Genomic DNA, 18,731 nt, shown 5'->3' with positions numbered 1-18,731 from the left:
AATTTTCAACTCAGCTCGATGAGAGTGAAGGACACGCGTCCGGCTGTAGACAGTTGTCGCCGTTAACAGGTTTTTTTTGAGCAGTAATTGAATGAGAGGAGAGGAGGTGGGAGCGGAGGGAGGGAGGGAGGGAGGGAGGGAGGGAGGAGCTGCTGACAGGTAGACGAGCTGTGCGCTGTCCGCGGTGCTGAAGCCTGCTCCGGCTGCAGCCTCACCGGAGATCCTCACCTCAGATTAGACCGGAGCTCCGCTGACCTCCGCCGGCTAAAGACGCTTTTCACATCTCCGTCCTCGAGTCCTCGCACAATTTTAACCAAATAATCCACTTTTTTATTTTTTTTTTACACTCAGTTTGTCTCTTTTTCCTAATCGCTGGCTGGATCTTAAAATGGCACTGCATGGATTAACATTGCGCAAGGCAGAAGCGGACTTATTTGACTGCTGTTTTGTGACTGTGAAAGCAGCCCTTTCAGACTGAGCGTCTTTCTCCTCTTTCATCGGCTCATCTTTTCAGGACACCGAGACGTTTTCTGTTTCAAAGAAAGAGACGCGTTATTTGGATTAATATCTCAACAATATGCGCATTAATGCTGCACTTCCATTTGTGATAGTATTATAGAATTTAAAAAAAATACAATTTGGATATGGAGCCAGGCAAGGAGAAAGCTGTCCCTACCTCTAAAGAGGGAATAAAACAAATCGCAGGAAAGGCCCTCGGGAATCTGTACAGGTAAGAAGAAATTAACATTTATGTATTTTAATCATATAATTAGATCTGCTGTCAGAAATTAAACACAGAAAAATATCAATATATGAAGATGACACATATAAAAAAATGCACTGTGTTTAAATGTGCTTATTCCTGAATTAAAATGAAATCACGGGGGAAATCTCAGTCTTTATGAGCTGGATCACGGACAGGATGCTGGAAGCAGAGTCGTGTGGCCCGAATATTTAAGGATCAGATATTTCCCTGGAGAATGATCCCCTCCACCAGCAGCTGTGGGTGTTTTTTAATAATTAATGAAACAGAGCGAGTCGTGACACAAGGTCGGAGGATATCTATTACCTTATGTATCCATCTGTATTAATTCCAGATCGATGGACTTCATAGCAATAGACTTCCTTATATTCTTTATAGTGTCACAAGGAGCTGAACGAAGCCGGATGACTGACTGCAGAGCAAAGCAAACACATCCTCGTTTTAAAGTCATAGCAGGGGAAGCTAGGTGTTTTTCATTTGTATAAAATTTAATTGTTTTAATTCTTATTGCATTTGCGAATAAAAATGATCAGTTTGTTGAATATTAAAGCAGAAAATCAGAAAACACGAAGCATTTCCCAATAAGGCCACACATATTTTAGATGATAATGAGTTTTTTTGTTGATTTTTTTTGCTGCTGAAATGCCTCTCAGTTGTTGAACTTGATTGTGAGGTGCATCACAGAAACGTGACTCAAAGCTGTGACAGAAAAAAAAAATGTGTTGGTTTCATTTGAGGTGTAGCAGGCCTGATGTTTTACTGGACGAGGCCTTCACATTTCAATGTTAGGTTTTTAAATGAAGCTCAATTATTATATATATTTTTTTATGGACAAATTTCCGAGTGCCAGCCGCCAAAAGCAAAAATGCCAACACCTCACTGATGAGAGCGAATCAGAAATTAAAAAAGGAGCAAAATGAACTCCAAACAACGATGATGCTGATGTTGCTGCAATGCGGTATGAAGGTCATTTTCTCTTCGTTTGCCAACCAGCGTTTTTCTGATACAGAGACATGGAGAATTTCAGCGGAGAACGAAGGGGGGAAAAACACAGTTTGAGTAGAAATAAAACGGCTCAGGCTTTAAGGGGCCTGTGTCTAATGAGAAGAACAAAATGAAGGTAGATTTAAGGCCTGTGGTTGAAAGACCAATGCAAAGATGGGACCTCGTTTTCTACGAGGAAGCTGCAAATAGTATGAAGGATGTATGTGAGTATAAAGAGTAGATTTATTCCTGCTGTTTTTGCAGAAAATTAACGAAATCACAGGTTATATTTCCCACTGGTGGTTCTTCTTTTAAAGACAGCTCAACCTGCCTCATGTTTCATTTCATAAACCCCTAATAAAAACTAAAAAATAAAATAAAATAAAAAAGCTTGTAAAATCTATAAAGAGCATCTAAACGGCTTGTGGTGCAGGAGGCTTGAAAAGCGGCAGCAAACAGGTGAGGCGATCGAGCTGACGGAGGATGGGAGACCCAGGGAGGACCAGGAGAGGAAGACGCCCCTGTGTGACTGCACATGCTTCGGGCTCCCGCGCAGATACATCATCGCCATGCTGAGCGGGCTCGGCTTCTGCATCTCCTTCGGTATCCGGTGTAACTTGGGTGTGGCCATCGTCAGCATGGTCAATAACCACACGATCCATCAAAACGGCAAGATCATCATCAAAGAGGTGCCTGTAACCCCCCCCGTGTTTGATAGGTGATGAGGGCCATAGCCCATAGTGAAAACATGGAAAACCCCAATGTAGTTAATTTCACCATAATAATTGTAATTCAGGAGATGGGCCTATAGGCTTCTATATTATAAGCAGAAGCAAATTGATGTAGGTTGTATTATTATTATTCACACTTTTCTTGAATATCTGCTTATTTCTGCTTTATTAGTTGATTTATCACTTTATTTAACTGTAGCTGTGAAAGTATTACAGCATCAAATTAAATGATCGTCCACTGACAATATTTCACACTTCGAAAAGAGGCTTTTTAATTTCACTCTCAGCAATTTTATATCAATAGCCTATTTTACGCCTGTTTTATTTATTTATTTATTTATTTTACCGGAAGTAAAATGGAATTAAATTTGTCTTTATTTTTATTTTTCTGTGTCTGAAAGAAAGCGAAATTCAACTGGGACCCAGAGACTGTGGGGATGATTCATGGCTCCTTCTTCTGGGGCTACATCGTTACTCAGATTCCAGGAGGGTACATCTCTTCAAGGCTGGCTGCAAACAGGTAAAAGCTATTATTATTAAAATTATTATTATTAAACAAAAATGAACAAATAATGTGGTAGAGTGTGATGAAGAAATATTGGTTGCCCCCTTGGTGGACAGGTTTCTATTGTATTCTTAAAATGAAAATCTGGTTGTAATATTTGTGCTGGTCAGTCTTGTGGATGTGTGTGATGGGCTTGAAGAAAGGAGTGTGACCTCACAGCAGATAAAGTGGGGATTTGGCTGATGCCCGCCAGGCGTGCCTCCTCATGTTAATGAGCTCCCACGGGACAACCATGTCTAATCCTTTATGTTCAGATGCATGGCAACCACACCAGTCAAAGCCCCGTGTGCAATGTGCCTCTGAGTAATGATTGTAGTATGATTTCAATAGCCATACCGCATCTATAGCACATTATTTCACTAGCAACTGATTAGTCAGCTACGGTTAGACTAAAGGAACAGAGCACATGTGCAACAGAGAACAATAAGTCTGTAAAAACTGTAGAAAAAAAACTAATGATGACAACAAAAGTCCCTTTAAGGAAAGCATGTAAACGTAACAGTGATACTACAGGAGGAGATACATAGTGTAAGGTCACAGTCCTTCTATATTAACATTATAGGACTGTGAAAGAGATTCTTCGTGCGGGAAATGGAGCTTAAATAAGATGCAAGATGAAGAGCTTCATCATGCCAAGTCAGCTGAGCCCACTGACGCCTTCTGCTGCAAACACCTCCTGTCCTCACTCCCCTGGAAACTGAATAACTGCCTGTTGTGTGTGTGTGTGTGTGTGTGTGGCATCCAATTAGCGCTGATTTATCTTCCTCCTCAGTCTTTATTATTCCAATGTGTAGTAAAGAATTATACAATATACTGTAATGTTCTGCAGACTATTTTCTATTTAATGATTGTTTAAATCTCTATGACCTACTTGAATCTGATGAATGCTGCTGCTGTTTTTCTGGCTGAATTAGATGATGATCTTGTTTCAATAATATTTTGACAAATAATCCCAACACACTGTTTACCCAGAGTTTTTGGGGCTGCCATCGTGCTGACATCCACCCTGAACATGTTCATTCCCTCCGCCGCCCGGGCGCACTATGGATGTGTCATCTTTGTGAGGATATTACAAGGGCTGGTGGAGGTACTGATACACAGTTTGCACATCAGATCTTGACCTTTTAAAAAGACTCAAAAATGATGCCTCATTATCAAGCCGAGAGCTGAACTCAACCCCTAATGAAATTGTCCTGACATTCAATATTTAACCACGTTTTACAGAAACCCCTCTGTTTCACGCTGAGCTCCCGGCTTTCTACTTGAATTTGAACTGGAAAATGGAGCCCATTATGATCAAACTCCATTCATTACACTGCACACAATTACCAGATTAGTCCACAAACACAAAACGACATAAAACCCTGAATAGCATGGATTTTGATTGTTGGTTTCATCTCCATGTTCACATAGAAACACGTGGAACAAAAGTGATAAAACCCACTTGATACAGGCGGCTCCCACAGCTCAAGAGAAAGGACATGATTTCAGAGAGAGATGCTATTATCAGACTGAAGGTCATCCTCTTTTGTTATTTTCTTTAGCTGCATACTGTCTTTTCAATAGCAGCTCATGACCATCGAGAGAGGAGAGAGTCGCCTGTGCTCAGCAAGCGTCAACTTATTACTGCAAATTAAACATTAGCATTTCAGGGTGTCTCCCACTGCAAGCCCCAGCAATTTGTGTCTATCAATAGTTGATTGTATGCCACTTAGTGTGTAATGAAGATTTAATGGGAGCAATTCAGTTTTTTTTTTCTTCCATGAAGTGAATTTGCACTGACTCACACCTCACCCATTAGTCTCTATTAGAAAGGTCAGCCACAATGCATATCAGTTTGTTTGTTATTAACTACAATTTGTCCTGTGCGTCGTTGGCAAATAAGGACAGACTACGTCAATCCAGCAGAATATCTTCACATTATGTAAATTGCTATTGACTGAAAGTGGGAAAATATATGTGAATCTTATTGATGAATTTAGAAAATCAAACCTCTCGTGCAATCACAGGACAATTATCAGTCATGAAATTGAGGGAGAAATATCATAAAGTTGGTAAGAAATAATCTTCATGTTTTGTTCAGATCATCTGATCAGATCATAGTGTGACTGTAATGTCATTTGTCACCGTGCAGGGAGTGACTTACCCGGCCTGCCATGGGATCTGGAGTAAATGGGCTCCACCGCTGGAAAGAAGTCGTCTGGCAACCATCTCCTTCTGCGGTACAACATCCACGCATACAGTCACGTTTCTGTGAAAACGTCAGATCGGCTCATTAGTGTGATATGGATTTTATCATCGCATTACTGCACACACTGCAATGACGGTGTAGAATGACAAAATATTTCTCCTAAAATGTGTGTAAATGTGTACTGAACACACCGGGACCACACCGCTCTCTGAGTCAGCAGCCGGGATCACGTTCTGCCTGCTCATGATATTTTGTCTTGTGCAGGATCCTATGCTGGTGCAGTGATAGCCATGCCTCTGGCTGGGATCCTGGTCCAGTACACAGGATGGTCCTCTGTCTTCTATGTGTATGGTGAGTGTCACCTTCATGGACTGATTTAATGTAAACACCTTAAAAGAGACTGTGTAACTTTTAAAAGGTATATTTGAAAACTTTAGGATATCCACTATAATTTAAATAAAGTTTTGTGGGTTTAAGCAACATTTGGTGGCGCAGCTTTAGTTTGTAATGACATGTTTGATTCTTGACTTCATCCCTCTTATGATCCGTGCAGGATCCTTTGGGATTGTTTGGTACATGTTCTGGATCTTGGTGTCCTACGAGAGCCCAGCGGAGCACCCGACCATCACTGATGAAGAGCGGCGTTACATCGAGGAGAGCATCGGTGAAAGCGCCCAGCTGATGGGCGCCATGGAAGTGAGTTCTGAGTGTGTATCCCTTTATCCGTGACACCATGCCAATTACTGCACATCAGGCTGATTTTCTGTTTGTTTGAACAGAAATTCAAGACCCCCTGGAGGAAATTTTTCTCCTCCATGCCCGTCTATGCAATCATCGTGGCCAACTTCTGCAGGAGCTGGACTTTTTATCTGCTCCTCATCAGTCAGCCTGCGTACTTTGAAGAGGTGTTTGGCTTTGAAATCAGCAAGGTAAATAAACCCCTAATAATGCCTGGAATCAGCCATAAAAATAGATTTGAACGCATGTTATTATAAACTGAGAGCTTCTCAGGTATGAATTACACAATCTCAGGGCAATTTCCTTTGTGTAAGGAGATTTGTGGCATTTTGAAAAAACTATAATAATACTGTTCATTCATTCAGTGTTTATTTTGTAATTCCAACAGTGAAAAATAATGTATTTATTTTATGCTAATTTAGAGTTTGACAAAAGTGACACTTTTGATTTAATCCAAATTTGTAAATTGATTTAATCTAAATTTGTAAATTGATTTAATCCAAATTTGTAAATTGATTTAATCTAAATTTCTTATTTGGATTAAATTAAGTTGGAGGCTATGGACAAATATTACAGTAAACCTATATGAATAGTTTGCATGAGCTTATACCTGAGCATCCTGAGGTGCAACAGAGTCACGGACGTACTTCTTATTGCGTGTGTTCATGCTTTGTTACTGGAGTTAATTAAAAGAAATGACCTTTATATGCAGCTAAACTGCAACCACATATTGGAAACACAATGGCGACCAGATTAAATTTCTATCAATGTACGGAAGATAAATTGTCAAAAAAATATTGATACTGAACAGATCAGTCAAATATCAGTAAAAGATCTTACAGTACAATATCACCTGTAGAGACGACAGGATTATTGATTGATTGTTCAGGCACTCACAGGTTAGGGACAGATCGTGGTCTGGTTTAATGGTGACTTCAGGGGTGTGTTTATTTGTGTGTTTATTTACATTTAACAAAAACCAAAACTGTGGCTGTGAACCTCGGTCTCTGGTGTGACAGTTGTGAGCTTTGTACACCCTCCATCCACCCGACCGTTGATTGAGTTGCATATAAACATCATTTCTATACAGAGACAGGGTTGGTTATTGAGGTTCACATTGTCAACAATGTGTCCACAAATCCACTGTTGTTATATTTCATTATTAAGAGCAAAATATGGCTAGAGTGTGAGTTTTGTTGTTGTGTGCACAGTTGGTGAATATCGTGTATAAGCCATCAGTTCAGAGCTGATGGCTTTGTCTATTGTCCTCAGTCTTCACACTGAGCCTCAACATGCTCCTGTTCAACAGGCTCGAGCTTACAAGGCCGGGTACTGTGAGAGATACTGAAGTCTTCTGCAGGATATGGTCACATCTAAAATGAAACAATCGACTACAGTTTAAATAAATTGTTTGCCTAAATCTATGAAATGATTTGTCTTGACTGAAAAATCTGCTTCAGTCAGATGGATGGGATTATTATTATGAGTTATTATGTGGTATAATGTATGATGTTTTAAGAAAACACATTTGAAGAAGATGAATCATTTATAGGGGGCAGTTTTACGATGAGTTGCTTTTGTTCTTTCGTTCTCTTGTTGCTGTGGTTCTTGTCTCCTCTCATGAGTGAACGTCCTAATGACAGAGTCCAGATAATCTTAAGGATGTCATAATCTTTGCCCTGCTGTGAGAGTATGAAGCATGAATCAAGCTGGTTTGGCAGCTGTAATTCAGCTTCAGGATGAGCCTGTAGTCGCGCTGTGATTGCTGCGGGTGAATTATTGCTCCGATGTGACACTGGAGTCAGAGGGAGAAAGGCAGACAGAGATTTGTCCTGAGACTGAGAGACCACTTGTTGTGACAAGTGTTTGATGGTTCCTCAGGTTGGAATCGTGTCGGCTCTCCCTCACTTGGTCATGACCATCATCGTGCCCTTAGGAGGCCAGTTAGCGGACTACCTGCGGACCCACAACATCATGTCCACCACTACGGTCCGGAAAATCATGAACTGTGGAGGTGAGGCTTCAAACATCAGGTCTTTGTTATCATGATATTGTAGAAATATTGGACATCAGTGCATCAGTTGACTCTTTCTCCTGCTGTTTTCAGGTTTTGGGATGGAGGCCACTCTCTTATTAGTGGTTGGTTATTCTCACAGTAAGGGGGTGGCCATCTCTTTCTTAGTTCTGGCCGTGGGTTTTAGTGGTTTTGCAATATCAGGTGAGTTTTAAAACAATGTACTCTAGCTCAAATTCTCCCTAGTCTGTGTTCAAATGAAGACAAATGTCAGAATATTCACTCTCTTTGCTCTAGGTTTCAATGTCAACCATTTAGACATCGCTCCTCGCTACGCCAGCATCCTCATGGGCATATCAAACGGCGTGGGTACCCTGTCCGGGATGGTCTGCCCTCTAATAGTGGGAGCAATGACAAAGAACAAGGTGAGTCATTTCTATTCACACAATGGTGTGAATGTATCTAGATAGTCATGCAGATAGGAACCTTTACAGCTCCTGAAAACATGGTTTCACATTTTAAGTTTAACACTGAATATTTGTTACCAAATGTGCAACAATCAAAGTTAAAGTTAGCAAGAAAACTTTGTTAGGAATCCATATTTATCCTAAAAGACTGGTCTGCTTCATCAAGACTAGTGTGGGTGTGGTTTTGATCAGATCAGTGACCTGGAAACATAAGCAAACCTCACAACTGTCATCAAGTTAAACAGGTAAACAAGGACCTTTAAGTGACTCAACTCTTCTCTGTCCCTAGACCCGTGAAGAGTGGCAGTACGTCTTCCTCATTGCTTCCCTCGTGCACTACGGAGGTGTGGTGTTTTATGGGATCTTTGCATCTGGGGAGAAGCAGCCGTGGGCCGACCCGGAAGAAACCAGTGAAGAGAAGTGCGGCTTTATAGATGAGGACGAGCTGGCCGAGGAGACGGGCGACATCACGCAGAGTTACGGTGCGATGGCCGGTCCGGCTAAGAGCTATGGGGCCACCGCACAGCTCAACGGGGGTTGGGTGCAGGACTGGGATAAGACAGAGGAGTATGTACAGGAACCGGCGGGAAAGATGTACGCTGAGCGTGGCTACTCTTAAACCAGACAGTTGTGGTGAGTCTGCTTACAGAAAGAGACTCTCCATCACAGATTGCACAAAAAATCATTATATTAGATATTTAAACCCATTCCGTGTATTACTAGTTTCAAAAAGCCAATGTAAAGAAATAGTTAATGGCAACGCAGAACAATCCTCATTAGATTCTCACATGTTTCCCATCACATGTACCTACGGTAGAGCTTCACTATACAGATAGCGGTTGCAAAGAAAACTGCAGGCCTATGTTGTACTTCTTAGGCACCCAAACCTCATCAATCTACTTGAACAACATGAGCCAGATGACACTGCAGTTGACCATCATATAGGATCTTTCTCTGAAATACCACTCTGATTGCACTGAAACTATAAGTATTCTAAAAACAAGATTCTATTCTGTTTCTCAAATGTGTTTTATGTACTGTATATACCTGTATACTGTTTCTGTGAGACTATTGTGGATTTTGGGTCGTTGATCTGTGTTAACATTAATATAAAAGGCCATATTTTTCATGGACAGTACCTTTTCAGGGAGATGTCTGCTTGCAAAAAAGGTCTTCTTCTTCTCGAGCGAGGCCTATAATACACTATAAGACAAAAATAGCGTGAGTGAAGTTGAACCGTAGAGTTTTAGTGTGTGTTTGTTGCATGAATTTGCTCAGATCAATGTTTCAGATGCAGCCGCCTCACAGTCACCGATAGTCCTCATTCAGCCTCCTGCTTTGTTCTTAGATAAGTGTCTTCTGCCATTATAAACAATAAAATGAACTTTAATATTCAGGTTCTGGCCGTGACGTGCGACAAATCAAAAGAGTTTTGAAGGCGATTGCTCAGAAGACATTGTTTATTGATGTTTGGTGTGCCCTGCAATAAATTCTGTGTACCAGCCGCCACCCATCACATTCTGTTTTGTAATGTAACACTGGCTTGCTGTATCTAACTGTAATTGTTTTGGAGTCATGTGATGATCAACACTAAGGTGTGTGTTTTAACAAATTACTAGTGTCTGGAGAATCCAGCTTTAGTGCTCATGATGCAGGACATGTTGTTTCATTTTGACAGCGGGGAATGCAGTACTGTATTTGAACAACCAGGTTTTGTGATCTCTTGGTGTTTCTCGGTTGTTCTCATCGTCACCAAAACGTACTTTATTGACACTTTGATATTGTCACGTTTGAGTGGACCACATGGATTAATAGATGGCTCTTCCACCTGATTTGATTTGCTATTTGAACACTTTTTCTTCGTTTGCTGTATGGAATCTGCAAGGATGTTTAAAATATATGAATATTTAAGAATGTTTAAGATGACCAAAAGATGCTATTACGGCTTTGTGCCTGAAATTTATGTAAACAGATAAATGTGATTTTATGGCTTCTAATATTGTGTTTAATGAAGAGGTATGTTGATGTCAAAAAGTGTTATAAAAATACTCATATCATTTTATAAAAAAGAAAAACAACCAAAAGTGATGTTTTTGTCGTTCTTAGTCATTGTTTCACCTTGTGTGACTGTAATACGTGAGGACATTTTTTCTTTAGCTATTCAATTGAAGGTTAGACGTCCCGAGAGACAGTACGCAAACTACTTGACAAGTTACCCACCTTCTCCAATCAGTGTCGTGCATCTCCTATCCTCTCCATGTTTCTCATTAGTAAATCAATGACGGCGGTCTCTGGAGTCAAGGGGAGAGTATTGGACACTGCAGCTTGGTAATTGCTAAAAAGAAGGAGGAACAGTGTGTTAATGCTGTTTCAGGAGCTTACATCCCTACAAACCAGGATCATTGTCTGTGTTCACAAAGAGTCCTGACTTTAATATGCAGTGTAAAATCTGCTGCTGAGGTGTCATGAAGGTGCAGACAAAATGTGACAAGCCTATTAAATCTCTCAGCAGCATCTCACACCTCTCAGACTTGAACAGGAGAAAGAAAATATCAGAAGCTCAACTGTAAAAGAGACACACTGTGAGAAAGTAAGGTGTTTAATGTGGTGTATTATATGTGCAACACACAAGCTGATTTCCCTCTGTGTGTCCTCCTCTGTTTCGCACATCTGAGGTCAACAGTGTTATGTGCAACACGTTCAAGTATTGACCCAGCTCCTGCATTAAATCTAATCACGCGACCAATCAATAACTGTTTGAATCCAGAGCACACTGGAGTTTTAAAAACAAAAAGGCTTCTGATGAAAGTTTGAATTCAGAATTATAACAAGGAGGGTGATGCTGCCTTTGTAGTAATCACTGTATTTTTTTTTGTTGTTAGTATTTCATGCATGCTTGAAAAACAAATTTAATTATAACACATAGCATAAAAGAAATAAAACTCAATAGACCTGAAGTTCATACATGAAGTAACTTATAATGAATGCAACATTATCAATATCAGCAACCATCAGCAATAAATGCAAAGGGTCACTTTGTTTTTTTAAGAAAGCTGAATGAAAAATAGAATAAAAAAATAATCTTTTGACTTAAGAAATTCTAATAGAAAGAAAGACTAGCGAAGTCGGCAGGAATATGACCTGGCAACAAATATAACAGTAAAACAAGAGACTGTGACAAGGAAAAACAAAGCAAACAGTGTTATGTAATATATATATATATATAATATTACAACATGACAACAGGATACTGTGTTTGAACCAGAGCTGAAATTTCGATTGGTCAATTGACATAAAAAAAAAAATCGATTTATTGTTTAAGTAATTTTTAAAAGCAAATATGAATATTTAATAGGCTGAATTACTGGATTTATTAGTCTCCTGTGAGAGTAAACTGAATCACTTTAATCGATAAATATGATAATCATTAGTTGTAGCCCAAGTTTGCACAGTCATACTATGTTCATTGTGCTACAGAGAGCACTGATTGTTGTCTGTCAACATATTACTGTGTTGTCCCACATTCACAGTCATGAGAGGTTCTGAAGGAGGTCTGACGACCCACGACCCTTCAATCTGAAGTCACAGGTGTGGAGAGTGAACAAGAAAGGTGATCTTACTTTCTGTGGTACCTCTCTGCCGCTCTGCAGTGTGTCCAACACACCACACAGTGCAGTCCATTACTGAAGTGGTAAATAATTCAGCAAAACATGGCGCTCCTCCCTGGAGCAGGAAGGGCTCGATGGTGTGAAAGACACTGCATACATCAAGCACCCTGATTCTAACCGTGCCTCTCCAGCTCTGCAGGTGGGAAACAGATAAAACATTTTCTAATGTGCGAGTCAATCATCAGAGGTCTGGTCTGCTGCTTCTGACTGTACAGGGTGATTATAATGTGTGCAGGAAAAACCTCTGCAGGCTTTTGCAAATGAAGACTCTGTAACTTCCATCTCACCTGAGAGGAAGTGATAGACAGGTATGAAATCAGGTGTGGGTGGGGGACGGACAGTGCAGTAGCATTGCTGAGTTCACAGTAGTCTTGTGCTGTGTTGACTGACGCTTCCATCACAGGAAGCAGATCCATGTCTGAAACACTTCCAGTAGCAGCAGTGGCAGCGATTACAATAAATCTCAGCCTCTCCTCCGATTATCTGCCCGGCTGAGAGCGGAAACCATTAACGTTCACTGCTGCCTGCTCCTCGGTGCACATGTTAATTTGACAGAAAACACAATTGTGTCACCAGCCACGTGGAACATGTTTTCTCATGCCTAACCAGCCAGAGTGGTCATGGCTGTTGCACCGGTGACGTGCCTGTTAGGGTGCACGTTAATTGGACTAAATCCGATGTCAACATTTGGTTCATAGGTGGAAATTCTCCCATCATTCACTTGCCTGAAAACTCCACCTTCTTATGTTTTTGAGAAGGCTTAGTCATTGTGATATTTTGGTGTTGTTTTTCCGGTTGTGTAATCGCAGGGGAGAGTGAAGGGGGATTGAGTAGTTGTCAGTCTGTGGGGCAGGTGCAGTTTGGCTCCTGGGGGACTGTAATGGGATGAGGCCCAGCCAGAATGAGTGTTTGATGACGGGGTTGCACTCCTCCCCTGGGACTCTGCCTGCATGCAATTATCCTCCTGATTCCTTCTTTCCTTTCTCGTCTGCAGCCCAGACTGTACACAGCACTCTCTCCCTTCCATTCACAGTCCAGAAATCAACTCCCTCACATGCTAAAGTAAAGTAATTATAACCCAAAATTTCAAAGCAGGATTGAAGTAATTACTCTTTTATGACACCCTCCAGCATGACATTACACTACCTCAGGGCAACTGAATTTACACTCACCTCCCTCTCCCCCCTTGCTAATTGCTTTATTAATGGAGACCTTGCCGCCCCAAATCAGCTTGTCTCACATGAAATGAAATATCTCGCTGCCCTCCACACGCTGCAACGCACTGAAACAAATATTTTACTCTGAGTCTCCCCTAAATCTGCAATGAGCTTCTGCTTAAAATGCTCAGTATGAAATCAGAAAAAAAAATCCTCCTTTTATGATATGCAAATTGCGTCCACTGCAAAACATCTCCATCTTGATTGGCTGAAAACAGCAATAAGAAATGTGTGCTGTCTTTATTTTCATCTGTGCTTACTTGTACTGAAACATTTATTGGCACCAAACTAAATTTTCTATCACCCACAGTAATGAGGCGATGCCATATAAAGAGTAACATTTTCAGCTGCCATCTCCACAGTGGGAATTGTATCCTCCCTGATCACAGAAAGGAGATTGCTACATTCAATTGTTTTTCCTCCACAGAGCTGGTTTTCCTAAGGTTGCATGTGAGGTAATCTATCACAGGTCCTTCCAGTTCCCCTCCCCCATATCACATTATGTTGACAGCTTCATTGCCTCCTCTCTACAACATGCTCATGTAGTATCACACACAGACAAAGGATGAGAGGCTGATAAGATTTCACGCGATACTCTCAGAGCTGGCAATGTAGTGCCAGCTCACAGAGAAACCCGGAGTCAGTCATGATACAATAAGAAGATAAGGGAAAATATTTGATTTTTTTTTCCACATGGATGTAAACGGACTTTTCCATGACTATAAAATATTTAAAACACAATAACCTTTCTTTCAGGACTGCATCTGATTATATACATAATCAATAAATCTTCCCATTATTTTCAGAATGCTCATTAGTTTCGTAGACCAAGGTGATGTCATCAAGTGTCTGATTTTGTTTGACTAACAGATTAAAACACTGAGATAATCAATTAAATGTAATGTTAAGATAAGGAAAAGCAACACATTTTCACATTTGAGAAGCTTGAACTAGGAAATGTTTGTTTTCTTATATAAATAGATTCAACAATTCATCAATAATCAAAACAGTAATTCTTTCAGCTCTACTTTCTTTTGTTCTTTTCAGTTGTACCCACATGTAGACGCTGTGCTGCCTCTCCTCATGTGCCAAAATACAGAAGTGTCTCTGCACCCATAGCAGCTCACCGGCGTGCTTGACAGTGCAGTCTTTTTATGTCAGGCCGGGGACGATGTGAATATCTTCCATCTCTTTCTTCACAAGCTGCGCCAACACTTGATAATACTCTGTAAAAACATTACACACATTACAGCAATCTTTTCCTCACAGCTTCGCTGCGTCAAACCAAATTAAATTACACTGCCTGTGCCTCGTGCGTGCCTGATGACGGTGGCTGCTGATCATCAGCATCCTCTGGAGTGGGACACAGGTGTGCACAGGGGCCCTCCTGCCTCTGTGATCCGTCACCAAGGCCAGACAGGGGCCAGGCTGGATCGGCTTAGGCACGTGCCGAGGGAGGGCTCTACCTCCCCCCTCCCCCCTCCTCCTCCTCCTCCTCCACCCCGCCCCTTAGGAGACTCCCTATTCAGACCACCAGATGGGGGCTGGATCTGAGTTTTAATGAATGCTATCCTTCAGTACCCTTTAAAAGCCGCAGAACAACAGTCGCCCTCAGCACGTCTCACTGCAGTTTGGTACCTTACAACATTATACTGGATGATAAAACAAGAGGAGGGAGGAGATGTAAGAGGAGGAAATACAGTATGTTTCTGTGGTAAATTTACATCCAAATATTGTATTTCTTATCTTGCAGGAAGTGTTTTATTCCCACAAATACTAAGAGACTCACATGTCAGAATTTTGTAATGTAGCCTCTAATTTAGTGAACAGTGTCACATCAATGGGCTGGTTTATATTAAGGAGCTGTGTCGACCTCCTGCTGTTTGAAGTGACACAGTAACACTAACCTGTAATTTTACCTCGAGGTTAAGAGCAGGGGGCAAGATTGACAATAACGGGGTTTCCTTTTTCTTTTATCAGGTGTCACACGTGCGTATTTATCCAATAAAAATAATTTCTAAAACATGTTTTTAGTTAACATAGATAGATACAGGCATAGCACTAAATTATGGTATGTTGCCTTCTTTTAAGTCTTTCATTTGGAGTCGGACACCTTGGCTGCTCACCAACCCTGCCACTGTGAGTCTGTGAAGACAGAGTGAGAAACACAAAATGTAAAAAGAAATCCATCAGTGTTCAATCCCAAATCCTAAAATGATAATGCTCTGCTCTGTAACACGGTGAAGTTGAAGATTCATTAGTTTGTTGAAATAAAACCTTAAAATTTTCTCTGTATTAATTCTTAAATAAGATAGTACTGAATTATTTTCTTCTCACAGTCTTGATTATTCAACTGGCTCAAATGGGATCTACAATCAACATGAATAAAAATTAAATGACTTTGCATGTATTCATAACATGGGAGCACGTGAGATCCCTTCAATCACAGTTGGTTTCCATCCAGCCTGATGCATATGTTCTTCATTGGGTGGAAATAAATTGGTTGTGTAGATGCTGCCCCTGACTCAGTGACCCTTGTCTGTCTCTAGGTGAATTGCTTTCACGGTGTGTTAAACGAGCCGTGGCCGTGTTGGTGTTTCCCTCCACGCGGCGGCCGGGGCTCTAATCCGCTGTCTGCCAGAGTTATGTCACACACCAGCTATTGTGGAGGGTTTGATTGAAGACGCCAGATCTGACTAATTGATCCCTCGCCGCTGAGGTGCTCGGACACATGGGCCAGGGCTGAGATGTGTGAATTGGCAGTCCAGTCACATGACTGGCATTAAGCCAATCAAAATTTTTAGATTCAGACAGCGTGCAGCTTTGTTGTGAAGAGGCGATACTGACAGATGGTGTGTGCGAGAAACTGAAAATGATTTTAGGTGTGTACAAATAGAGAAGGGAAAATTGGATTACACAATGCCTTTGCTTCCTTATTGCCATTTTTATAGCATGTTGTCCTTTAAAACATTGTACTAAACTCATCTCTCTGTCTACACATCTGCGCACTGTGGAAAGCAACAATAACAGAAAGATATTAAAACAGCATATCTATGATGATTTGGTAGTAAGGTGGAATTAATGATAATAAATTTAGCCTTGACCTTCCAGAGACCAATTTATAAAGTGTAAACTATTCACTGCCTTCAGTTTAATTCAGTCAGGTCATGTGTTGCGGCTGATTACAAGGCAGCATGTGATGCTGCCATCTGTCCAAACGCTGTGAAACAATAACTTAAATTCTCACCAGGCACATAGCTATAATTTTATAAAAAGTATTTATACTGTGAGAATCGCGCTAGTGCAGTGTATCTCCGGGCTTGTCAGATGCACAAATGCGATACTGAAAATTTATCCAATATGTTGTGTTAATGTTTGTGTTACACTGCGTACAATTATTATGTCGAAAAAGCAGCATGTGGCATCAGGGGTCAAATATTAAAATGGAACAGAAACTGGACAAGATTCAAGAGTAGTTTTTTTTTCACGTGTATTTCACAGATTAAGGATGTCATACACAGGCATAGGTACCATTTGAAATGTTTTGATGTCGATGTGATACCTGAGCTTTGGTACTGTACCCAAAATTATACTTTTTTTTTGAAAAATCAGTGCTAGGGACAAACTAGTCAAACACTGCATCAAGATATAAATAGACATATACATTTGGCCATTTTCCAGCTCTACAAAATCCCCAAGACTGACAGTCACCGGTTTAATACTGACAGCAGGTCTCCCCACACACTCAGACCTCTAACATCAAAATCTCCGTCAGAAATCTTCAAAGCATTCAGCTCTTTCTCCACATCATCCCTCAAAGAGGGACAAGTATCAAACAAGGCCTGAAAGTGCTCAGTCAGTTTCTGGAAGGACACTGTGGGGTTTGTGCTGGTTTGAACCCATTCACCCTCACTTATGCTGTACTCCATATCAGAGGCCCACTTTTTCAGTACATCATAATATGCATCTCTAAATTTCAGGTGTTCTTTGGCCAGGTCCATAAGAAGTGTAGTAGGCAGTGCAGAACACATGTGCATCAGCATGTGTTTTTTCTGCAGCCAGTCCATGAGAAAATCCTGCAAAGCAGTTTGTGAGGCCGAGTTTTCCGTTGTCAGCAAAGCTGCAGCGATGACCCGACAGAAATGTTCTGCTGCTCTTTCACATCCCTGGAGGACAGAGTCTAAAAAGTGCTCTGTCCTGCAGGCTTCACTGCTTTGGCTCATCAAAGCACCCAGCCTTTCCATCAGCATCACCCCCTGCACCTCAGCATCAGCACCAACAGCTGACTGGTCTGTGAGAGGATTCAAGACTTTACATGCAGATTTGCACTGGATCATGTGGCTGCAGAGGCCGGTAACATCCGGATACTCACTGTGCTTGGTGTCTGCAGGACTCTTGCTGTCAAAGAGTATCCTCATGATGGAGCTGGGCAGCTTAGGGTTGTTTAACAGTCCAAGAAGCAAGTGGTGTTGGCACCGGGGTAGGTCCGAGAAGGAGACTTCAGTGTATCCAGAGATGGCAGCTTGCAAACTTTGATTTGTGAGCTGGAGCTGCTTCTCCATAATCCTCCTTACCGCTGAGTTATTGTGAAACCTGGAAAAGAGGTGTTCGCAATACCGGGCCCAGTGAAAAGCTCTGGACAGGGTTTGTTTATCCCACTGCTCCACCACACCGCTGTGCGCCGCCACGGCCAGCAGCTCCACCGTGCTTGCCAAGTTTTTCAGCACCGCCTCCATGTGGCGCTCTCTGCGTTCACAGTTCAGCCTCTTAGCCGTGGACAGCCACTGTGGAGGACAGACGAAACCTAAATGTTCACCCAAACCACCCACACCGCCGAGAAACTGATATAACTAACTTTATGGAGCTATGGAGCTAGCTATAGGTTAGTTAGCAAGTCAGGTCAACAAAGTGCAGCTAACGTTAAACAGGTCTTCCCGAGCCACGTTTCAAAACAACATCCAGCGAACAGCTAGTGTTACACACAAAAGTGAATATGAAACATTAACAAAGGACTGTTTAGTGGAAGTAAACATGTCTGCTGTTGTTGAACTCACTTGTCTTCTTTTTCGCTTTTCTCTTGTCCCGCCGCCCGTTTTGTCGCTTTTAACACTGCGCATGCGTCAGTGCATCCAAAGCTTCAACAGCTGTTTTCCTTCAAAATAAAAGCCTATAATTGCCAGACTACAGAAGAGGTAGGAAGCTAAACGAACTCAGTATACACACATTTTTAACACACACAGATTTCTCATTTAAATGATCTACAATATATGGGCAATACTACTGTAAAGAAGTGTCTAACCTGTATGATTATAGAGAATCTATTCGTGCATTTCTGTGAACATAGCAATGAAGCATTTATGTATTTGTAATTGTCTGCGTCATGATAATGGCCG

At 41.3% G+C, this 18,731-nt stretch overlaps 2 protein-coding genes and 1 long non-coding RNA gene across 4 annotated transcripts; 1 reads left to right on the top strand and 2 right to left on the bottom strand.

Moving 5' to 3' along the window:
• Window positions 1-156: 156 nt before the first annotated feature.
• slc17a6a (solute carrier family 17 member 6a) lies at window positions 157-10,537 on the top strand. The gene is made up of 12 exons (XM_056386884.1): window positions 157-730; window positions 2,181-2,436; window positions 2,880-2,998; window positions 4,016-4,130; window positions 5,178-5,265; window positions 5,499-5,585; window positions 5,788-5,930; window positions 6,014-6,163; window positions 7,854-7,986; window positions 8,080-8,190; window positions 8,284-8,411; window positions 8,743-10,537. Exons 1-12 carry the CDS (start codon window positions 645-647, stop codon window positions 9,070-9,072), a joined length of 1,746 nt encoding a protein of 581 aa, XP_056242859.1. The 5' UTR covers window positions 157-644; the 3' UTR covers window positions 9,073-10,537.
• Window positions 2,849-13,797, bottom strand: LOC130176053 (uncharacterized). The gene is made up of 4 exons (XR_008828813.1): window positions 12,074-13,797; window positions 10,674-10,788; window positions 5,190-5,294; window positions 2,849-2,988 (listed from the first exon to the last, which is right to left on the bottom strand). It is a non-coding gene; the product is annotated as an uncharacterized LOC130176053 (long non-coding RNA).
• A 3,014-nt stretch (window positions 13,798-16,811) lies between these two features.
• Window positions 16,812-18,484, bottom strand: fancf (FA complementation group F). Of its 2 annotated transcripts, XM_056386886.1 has the most exons (3): window positions 18,393-18,484; window positions 17,711-18,122; window positions 16,812-17,629 (listed from the first exon to the last, which is right to left on the bottom strand). In XM_056386886.1, the coding sequence occupies exons 1-3, from the start codon at window positions 18,453-18,455 to the stop codon at window positions 17,046-17,048; spliced, it is 1,059 nt and encodes a 352-aa protein (XP_056242861.1). In that variant the 5' UTR covers window positions 18,456-18,484; the 3' UTR covers window positions 16,812-17,045. The 2 variants fall into 2 exon arrangements, with proteins under 2 accessions (XP_056242861.1, XP_056242860.1); XM_056386885.1 differs by having other exon boundaries at window positions 16,812-18,122.
• Window positions 18,485-18,731: the final 247 nt, after the last annotated feature.

The sequence above is a fragment of the Seriola aureovittata genome, chromosome 10 (assembly GCF_021018895.1).
Source record: "Seriola aureovittata isolate HTS-2021-v1 ecotype China chromosome 10, ASM2101889v1, whole genome shotgun sequence".
Lineage (NCBI taxonomy): Eukaryota > Metazoa > Chordata > Actinopteri > Carangiformes > Carangidae > Seriola > Seriola aureovittata.
Note: the sequence above shows the minus strand (reverse complement) of the source record. Positions and strands in the feature narration are given on the sequence as shown.

Bases quoted from the DNA above. Each gene is read 5' to 3' on its own strand.
- slc17a6a (XM_056386884.1), top strand. From the start codon at position 645: ATGGAGCCAGGCAAGGAGAAAGCTGTCCCTACCTCTAAAGAGGGAATA. The intron at 2,999-4,015 runs GTAAAAGCTATT...CTGTTTACCCAG, and splicing joins TCAAGGCTGGCTGCAAACAG to AGTTTTTGGGGCTGCCATCG. The intron at 5,586-5,787 runs GTGAGTGTCACC...TGATCCGTGCAG, and splicing joins CTCTGTCTTCTATGTGTATG to GATCCTTTGGGATTGTTTGG.
- fancf (XM_056386885.1), bottom strand. From the start codon at position 18,455: ATGCGCAGTGTTAAAAGCGACAAAACGGGCGGCGGGACAAGAGAAAAG. The intron at 18,123-18,392 runs GTGAGTTCAACA...TGTCCTCCACAG, and splicing joins AAAAGCGAAAAAGAAGACAA to TGGCTGTCCACGGCTAAGAG.